This window comes from Ochotona princeps, chromosome 1 (genome assembly GCF_030435755.1).
Source record: "Ochotona princeps isolate mOchPri1 chromosome 1, mOchPri1.hap1, whole genome shotgun sequence".
Taxonomy (NCBI): domain Eukaryota; kingdom Metazoa; phylum Chordata; class Mammalia; order Lagomorpha; family Ochotonidae; genus Ochotona; species Ochotona princeps.
The window spans coordinates 24,944,577-24,953,813 of NC_080832.1; the positions used below are offsets into that span (position 1 = coordinate 24,944,577).

At 44.3% G+C, this 9,237-nt stretch overlaps 1 protein-coding gene across 1 annotated transcript; it reads right to left on the bottom strand.

Annotated features, from left to right (window-relative positions):
- Window positions 1-1,010: 1,010 nt before the first annotated feature.
- On the bottom strand, window positions 1,011-8,573 carry ABRACL (ABRA C-terminal like). The gene is made up of 2 exons (XM_004587276.3): window positions 8,473-8,573; window positions 1,011-1,598 (listed from the first exon to the last, which is right to left on the bottom strand). The coding sequence occupies exons 1-2, from the start codon at window positions 8,531-8,533 to the stop codon at window positions 1,414-1,416; spliced, it is 246 nt and encodes an 81-aa protein (XP_004587333.1). The 5' UTR covers window positions 8,534-8,573; the 3' UTR covers window positions 1,011-1,413.
- Window positions 8,574-9,237: the final 664 nt, after the last annotated feature.

Sequence of the window (9,237 nt, forward strand, 5' to 3'; positions counted from 1 at the left end):
TGCCGACTCGTCTGGCTGCCACTTCACCATGTATGATCCATCTGAGTCACCAGGGTCAGATCACCTGCACTGAACAGGTAGTTTTACTACTCCCACTTCTGCTCCAGACAGGCTTCCAAGTGTCCACATGAACTGTGCCATCTGAATTGCCCCTCTCCCTAACCATCATACTGCTCAGCCTGCCTTCCTACTTATCGCAAGAGCATGCCTTTCTAGTTCATGGCCTTCTGCCTCTCCTTCCCCCAACTGCTCTCTCTTGTCCCACCTTTTCCCCTTATAATTCCAATCACCTCCTGCCTTTTCCATGCTGCCTTTTCTAGCTGACATGGCTTTCTCAAATGTTACCCTCTTAGACATTCTGGGTCATCTTCAGTTCTATACTACAGGCCATGACATGCAACCATAAATGATTCTAGATTGGCTCAGATAGTCCAAAACCCACAGAGGAAGTCACATGTTTAGATTTCATCTTCTGGTGTATTCTGCAACTGGTATCAAGTAAGTACTCTCATAGACTCCAACTGTAACCCTAACTATCCCAATTTTAAAAAATCTGTGTTTTTTTAAATGTCTATCAGATTTGCAGGTACTCAAGCTGGTGCCTTGGCACAGTGGACTGGATCTCTGCTTGTGGTGCTAGCATCCTACAAGGGCACCAGTTCATGTCTTGGCTGCTCTACTTTTGATCCACTCTGTGTTCACAGCCTGGGAAAGCGACAGAGAATGGCTCATGTCCTTGAGTCCTTGCACCCATGTAGGAGATCCAGAGAAAGTTCCTGGCTCCTCGCATCAGACTGGTTCAGCTCTGGCTATTGCAGCCATTTAGAGAGTGAACAAGTGGATGGAAAATGTTGCTCTCTTTCAGTCTCTCCACTCTGAAATGCTATCTTTCAAATAAAGATAAAATAAATCTTTAAAACGAAATTTTTGCAGGTACCTAGTCTTGCAGCACAAATTCAATTCTGAGTGCAACATAAATGCTTAAACAACAAAATCAAGCAATGAGGTCACTTTTTGACAGTCACATGTCTTTATTACATAAACACAACATTCCTTGTGGGAACTGGTCTTCAATGGGCTTCCTTGAGAGAATCTCCAAAATCTCTAGAAATTTTCTAAGAATGTTTTATGAAACAAGCACACTTCCCCCACAACCAAAAAAAAGTTTGTGTCTACAATTTCCCTACCAGATTCCTGAGAAAAATAATAGGCTTTATATTACAGTGTAATACATGTGATACATCAATTTTATTTCAAGATATAAAAAACGAACAGAACGATAAAATGCAAGTCTCCTTTTGTCTACAAAGTTCTATAAAAATACATCAAGGATGTTCCTAGCTTGATCCTTTGGCTGCATATTCCAGTTTACCAGAAACAAAAGGGAACAACGCACAAAATCAGCCAGGCACATTAGTCTTGCAGCAATGTTATGTCGACATCATCATGAACACCTTGTAAGAGCAGCTCGCCGGGGTACGTAACAATCTTCCTTCGCTTCGCAGCTTTCAGCGTTCCCACCAAGGCTTCAAAGAGATTGGCGCATTTGTCATCCTGGAAGAGGACCCCAAATTTCACGCTTATCTTCCCATCAGCATCTAGTTGGAAAAAACATAACGTGAGGACACTCAAAGTCTGTTTCTTGCCCTCCTGTACGGGAGAATTACAAAATCTTTAAAACTAAACAAAACAAAAAACAACTAACTGAGGTCACCAAGATTAAAGCTGAACACTTTTAACAGTCATAAATTCAATGTAGTCTCTTCCTAGATCTAAAAATGATTAAACAAATGCCACGGTTTATATATGCCTTATCTAGACAAAGACTGAATAAGCACTAACAAACATTGAAAAAAGGAAAATATTCTATAATGCCTACTATTGTGGATGAACTTATAATTACCTCTCCTTGTCTATTTATTATTATTATTATTATCATGTTAGCTGCAGAACTGATAAAAATCGCACAACAGAAATCCAGGGTCAAGAGCAAAGTTTCTCTGTGTTCTGACGCTCAGGGTAGGAAGAGTGACCTAAAAACTTCTTTGTCCTCAGTCATGCAGCGTGATTACTAACTTGCAATTCTAGCTGGAAGGCCCAGACACCAGTACTTAACAGGAGCCCTAGATTATTTGGATTGGAGGCCAATTTTTACACAGCATTTCGCCTAGCAACTCTGACTTTCTGGCAGTGGGACCCTGGGAGGAGGCCACAGGTAAAGGCTCAACTACTCGGGCAGCTGCCACTCACATGGGAAATCTGGAGCGAGTTCCTGGCTCCTATTTCTGGGCCCAGCCCAGGTGCATCCTTCTCCACGCATTTTGGAGAATGAATCAATGGTTCTTTCTCTGTCCTAGCATTCGCCCTTTTCTCCTCCTCCTTTCTTCTGCAAAATTATATTAAAAATTAAACAATCAAGGAAACCTTTGGAGATAAAGTAATTTGAGATCTCTCTCAATTGTTTGTTTCAGTGAGCCATCTGGCTGAACTCTTGACCCCTTCCTACACCAAAGCGGCAGGTGCTTCCCTCCCATAGCTGTATCTGTTGTGAAGAAGATGAAGTTACAGAGTGAGAAGGGAGAGGAGGAGAAGCCATCACAGTCACAGGAGGACCATGCCTTGACCTGTGCTAGAACTTCCAATGCCCATGTTGAGCAAACTCCTACAGTAAGCACAGCACTGGAGTCAGACGGAAAGAAGTCGGGGACGACTTTCCAGCTTACAAAGAAGTAGCTTCAACGCCCAGGGGAGAGAGCCACAGTTATCACTAAAGCAACAGAACAGGATGCCGTTGCAAAAAGCAGTCTGCAACTGTACAGAGCAGTGTGCACTGAATGCCAAAGGCATGGCAAAGGCAACACACCCTTCAGCTTGCGGGAGGGGAAGAGGAGATGACCCTGGGCTTTAACTTTAGATGGACTTGATGGAGGACATGATACTGATTCTGGGCTTAAGTGCAACGCGGTGCTTTTTTTTTTTTTGAAAGATTTATTTTCAATTTTATTTGAAAGGCAGATTTACAAAGGAGAGACAGAGACAGACAGATCTTCCAACCACTGGTTCACTCCCCAAATGGCTGCAATCAGAGCTGAGGCGATATAAAACCAGGAGCAGCCAGCACACAACTGGTGCCTAGATAGGACACTGGTGCTTTCAAGGGGAGGATTAGCCAACTGAGCCACCATGCCAGCCACCCCACACACACTCCTAGTCCTCTGTGGACATCTCTGCTACCTTCTGGTTTGGCTATGTGCATCCCGCCTGAAAACCCTAAGTCTCAGGCTACCCATACACACAATGAGAATCTTTGTATCCTCCTCAGCCTGTAGGGGAACAGTTCTAATGCACACTGCGCAGGACCTGGCACACACTGAGCACTCTTTCGGTGACAACAGACCATGCGACGAGTGAGACCAAGGGGCAGAGTGGGCAAGCCAGATGCATAAGGAAAACAGGGGCAGCACCATCTGGGGGAGCAGTGGCGAGGGCGAGGCATTGACTGGAAGAACAACAAAGAAATCTGAAATGGAAACACAAAGACTCTGGCCAGGCTGGGCCTGGAAAGCAAAGACACACCTCCGTGGTGCTCCAGTTGCTAGCAGCATGGCCCTCTGTTTTCAACGGGACTCTGGCACTGAGCCACTGAGCAACCTTAGGCTGGTTCTCAGGCTCTCTGGGTTTTGGTGACCTCACCCATCCCCCAACAAAGGGCTGCAAAAATGAACAGGTACCACAGGGGTAAAGCCAGCACCCAGAAATGATCAGATTGATGAACATTCTGAAAGCACCCAAGGCAAAACCGGGGTGCAATCCTGAGTTCCGTCTGTTCCCCACCAACCTGTCAAGCAGCCACAAGGCTCCACCTCTCTGATGTCCTCCGCAGCTCATTCCTCTGTTCCTCGACGACAGTGGTTCACCTGGATCCCTGAGAACTAATAACCGACACCGCATTCAGGTGTCCCTGTCTTCTGCTTCGCCATCCCTCCACTATATCCTTGCAATTGGTAAGGAACGAAACATGTGGGAGACCCTTGGTAAGATGCAAACCCCACTGATACTGTTCCCCTTAAATCTGACAAAGGCACCCTATCACCTTCAACATAGGGAACAAGAGAAGCCCACTGCCTCACAGAAGAGGTTCTCAGTGCTGCGACCATGTACCCCTCACCTGATGCTCTCCTATCCAATTCCATGTCTAAGCCTTCACAAGGAACTGCTTGCTGTTGCCAAGGTGGCAGGAAATTTAATTTTGCCCACACCGCAGACTCCTGTTCCTAGATAAGTTTTTCTGCAGGAATGGAGTTGGAAGTCACCCCTCTAGGGCCTGGTGCAGTGTCCCAGTAACTAAACTTTTGGCTTGCTAATGCCAGGATCCCACATGAGTGCCGGTTTGTGTCCCAGCTGCTCCACTTCCTATCCAGCTCCCTGCCTGTGGCCTGGGAAAGCAACAGAGGATAGCCTAAAGCCTTGGGTTCCTGCAAACACGTGGGAGACCTGGAAGAAGCTCCTGGATCCTGGCTTTGGATTGGCTCAGCTCTAGCTCAGCTTCCATCTGAACCAGCAAATCGAAGATCTTTCTGTCTCTGATTCTCCCTGGAAATTTGCCTTTCCAATAAAAATAAAAATAAATCTTACCAAAAAAAAAAAAAAAAAGGAAAGAAAGAAAAAGAAGTCCTACCCCCGGTTGAGCTAATACCTCTTCTTGTAAAACTGAGCACATCTATCTATCAAAGCACTCAGCATGAATTATAGAAATAATAGCTGACAGTTACTGAGTGCTAGCTGTGTTCCGAGAGCTGCCTTATACTTTTCAGTCATTAAAAGTCGCTCAATCCTCATTTCATGGAAGCGAAAACACCTCTGACTGTAAGAAGCATTATTTCATGTTCAACTAAACTGCCAATTGAACTATAGCATACCTGAACCTCCTATGTCTTTATTTTAGAGGTTTTAAATGAACTTTCTACCATTGTCTATATCTGCAACGTCAGAACACAGTTGAATAGCAAAATGATGGACTGTGGCTGTTGCTGAAGGATGATGCTATTACAATATGAGGGAAATGAGTGGCAAGGAGGGGGAGAGAGGAGAGTGGACGGGAAATCCCTGAACCCGTGGAACTGTAGCATGAAAAAAAAATTGGAAAAAAAAAACACAAAAAGTTATCTTTGGTTCACTGAAATGAAGTAGTGTTATCACACTATTCAAATCAGGAAACCGAGGCACAGAAAAGGACAGTAACGGATCTGGGGTTCCTGCACAAAAAGTGTGTTGTAGCTGCCACGCGCTCAGCCTCCTGCACCTTGTCTTCCAGCTTCCTCCGGGAGACCCCCAGGGCTCAGATGGAATTTTTGTTTTGTCTTTTCGCTTCCCTGACATGTGAGCCCAAAAGGGACATTCAAAAATTCTTGCTGCAGTATTTGTTGACAGAAAGAATCTCAATTTCCAAATGATCTTTCTCAATCTCTTGTCACTAAATGGAAAATGAGACTTTAAAGAATTTGACTTAAAAAAAAAGAGATAAAACTGAATCTGCCCATTCCCAAGGAAAATTCATACATCTTATGCAGAGGAGTTAAAATTGCTCCAGACACAACATAAACAATTAACCATCACATGTCAGAGGATAACTTCTCTCCACATGTGATTTTCAGCTCACAGGCATTTTCAGCAGGAACAAAAAAACCAAGGTGTCCTGGTGACGCTGCACATTCAAACATATCTTCACGCTTGCAAATGTTAGGATAATCATCTCAAGTCTTCTGGTTTGCTTGCTTTGTCCTGGTACAATAATGACACTCGTGCAGCAGTCTGAGGATTAGGTTAATAACTCTAGGTAGAAATGAATAAAAGTGGAGAAAATCCCACACGTCTTTGGAAACAGAACCTACAACACTCCAAACGCTGCACTGCAAGAACAACATGGCAGGAAATTACAAGACCAGCAAGAGAAATGCACCGGGCATCACTCCTGAAAACAAGACTCGCCAAACTCCCATCACATGGAGATGAAGTCGGTTGGAGGAAAGTGGGAGTTTGTTCTCCTTCCAGACTCTGATGACGTACCTCATTAATCCTCCCTCCTCACTCTTCAGAAACTCAACGAAAAATCAAGGCTTCATGAATGTCGCTAACCACAACTCCTTCCAATAATCGTTTTCATTGGGTTTGTACTAAATTGAATGTCAGCACTTCAAAGGTCACCATAGCTTCTTTCACAATTGCCTCACGAATTTTTGTCCAATTTCATTAACAGACTAACAAGATCATTGAAGGAAAGGAGCATTTGTCACTTACACTTACTCAGGGCTTGGGAGATGATATAGAGATGTGTAACAAATGTTAACTGACTATATGATTCAGTGATTGAGTTCATACCATCTTTATATACTTCCTTATCTTTGCCTTGTACATTTCAGTAAATGGTAACTCAGGAATGATGTAGAAATAGTATGTCTAGGGCCTGGCGGCGTGGCCTAGCGGCTAAAGCCCTCGCCTTGAAAGACCCAGGATCCCATATGGGCGCCGGTTCTAATCCCCCGCAGCTCCAGTTCCCATCCAGCTCCCTGCTTGTGGCCTGGGAAAGCAGTTGAGGACGGCCCAATGCATTGGGACCCTGCACCCGCGTGGGAGACCTGGAAGAGGTTCCAGGTTCCCGGCATCGGATCGGCGCGCACCGGCCCGTTGCGGCTCACTTGGGGAGTGAATCATCGAACGGAAGATCTTCCTCTCTGTCTCTCCTCCTCTGTGTATATCTGGCTGTAATAAAATGAATAAATCTTTAAAAAAAAAAAAAAAGAAATAGTATGTCTAGAGAAAGACTAAAAGGCGTAGATGAAAAAATAATGACCTGAACAACATATTTATGTTCTAACTTCCAGAATTTGTGATTGTGCTATGAAAGATGGCAAACAGGGATCTGCCAAATCCGATGCAGTTAAGAACTCTGGAAATAGGGGTGTGTCCTGGATGGTTCAGGCGAATCGAATGTAATCACAGGATCCTGAAAAACGTGAGATCCAGAAGAGGAGAGTCAGAGGAATGACTATGACCATAAAGACAGGATGTCATGAGTCAAGGACCAATGGCAGCAACCAAAAGCTGGAAAAGGCCAGGAAACAAATCCTCCCTCCCTGCTGCCTCCAGAAAGGAACCCTGCGCCGGTCTATCTCCGCCCAGCAAGACCCTTCTCCGATTCCCAACCTGTAGAACTCTTACGGATACTTCATCTGTTGGCTCCGATGCGATGGCTCCATGGAATTTTCCAACTATGTCCTGCTATTTTGAAGGCTTTGCGATGAACAAGCAAATGAGGCATTAAGTAAGGCGAACCAAGCTGCACCAACACAGTCAGTTAGTTAAAGCTGTTGTTATGGACATGATGTAGATTTAAAAATGAATCCCATACCCTTGTTGCTGAATGTGTCTATTGCTCCCTTATATTTTTTCTTTTTTGCCTAATTTCTTCTTTTTTTTTAAGATTTATTTATTTGTATTGGAAAGTCAGATTTATAGAGAGGACAGAGAAAGATCTTCCATCCACTGGTTCACTGGTTCATTCCCAAGTGGCCGCAATGGCCAGTACTGAACTGATCTGAAGCCAGGAGTTTCTTCTGGGTCTCCCATGCAGGTGCAGGATCCCTGGGCTTTGGGCCACTCTCTACTGCTTTCTCAGGCCACAAGCAGGGAGCTGGACAGGAAGTGGAGCAGCCAGGATACAAACTGGTGCCCATATGGAATCCCGGCACATGCAAGGTGAAGACTTTAGCCAGCAGGCTATCATGCCAGGCCCTGTTCCTATATTTTTAAAACTCTCTCAACATTCTTGCATATCTTGTCTGAAATGTGCCAAATACCTACAGCAATAATAGTAACTTCCATGATAACTTAGGAAAAAGATACTAATACCACCAATTTTACATGTCACTTTCTTCAGTTGTTGTCTAGTTCTTGCTAAAGAAAAGGGTGACTTTTTAAAAAATACATATCTAAAGCTTGGTATATTTTATTTCAATTACACGTACATAAATACCTTTTTGTGCAAAACTCAAGAATTTACGGGAAATAAAGACAACTTCGTTATCATTTAAGTCTAAGTTACTAATCATTTGGAAATTTATAAAATGGTAGCTAGATAATGTGGAAGCTAGGAAAACATGAATTTTGATAGCATGACAAGTAAAAAATTCCAAATTTGATTCAACTCCTAGACTTTGACACAACCTAATAAAAGAAACTTGGAGCTGTTATTTCTCATCAAAGGCTGTTCAATATCTCAACTTCTCCCAACACTGAATTCCCAATATCACAATAGCTCTTGGTCTCCAGACATCACTGCCCAGCTGTGGGCACTCACTATTCTGGTGTGGGCAAAGCTGCCACAAGGCTAGCCTGGGTGACCCCTCTGATCAGAATATCTGACCTTCCCACTCTGAGTAAACTATTGAGAAATACTAACGATTGGACACTTACTTTTTGAACCCAGACGGTGAATTTCCTCCACTAAGAGGTTAACTTCATGGTCCACGTTCATTGTTAACCTGAGAGAGAAAAAGTGAGCAGATATTACAATCATGTCTACATTGCACCAAGCACCTGCCAACCGAAGAGCGCTTTTGTTCAGTGTGGCATTTGTAGCTATTAGCTTGCCATGGCCCTCTTGCTTACCATTCCTCTGTGGTGTGTGGGGCCAATAAAGTGTCCCCACGTGGCTTCTACCTCTCAACTCCCTCATTTCCATGGCAGCTCTTCACCTTGGCTAGAAAGCAGGCAGTCATTCTCTTTGCACTCACTATGAACACCAAACAGAGCTCTGTTGAGCTCCAAAATACAAACATGAACCACACAGATCTGCCGGCCATCAGAGAATGCACCTTCCGAAAGTCCAGAAAGGCCTAGAATGAATGGCAAGGTGATCTGCCCTCACGATGCTATGTCCACAGCATCAAGGAAGGCTGAGGCTGATGGGGGCTGAGGATGTTATGGAAGCCAATGGGTAGAGCTTTTTTGTGCATGGGGAAAACACAGGCCAACTCACCCAAGTGACAGGGAAAACACGTAGTAAGTCTGAGACAGGCCTTGTGCTGGGTGCAAGGGATACCAAGACAAATGGCCACCCTTCTTGCTTTTCAGAAGCCTACCATCTAGTGGGGGGAGCTGACAGATGCAAAGACCAAGCTGATGCTGTCAAGTCAGGCAGTGATCACTTCTGCTTACATACAGTGCCTGGTAAATATG

Coding starts and splice junctions, on each gene's coding strand:
- ABRACL (XM_004587276.3), bottom strand. CDS start 8,533: ATGAACGTGGACCATGAAGTTAACCTCTTAGTGGAGGAAATTCACCGT. Junction 1,599..8,472: donor TCACCGTCTGGGTTCAAAAA/GTAAGTGTCCAA, acceptor TTTTCCAACTAG/ATGCTGATGGGAAGATAAGC.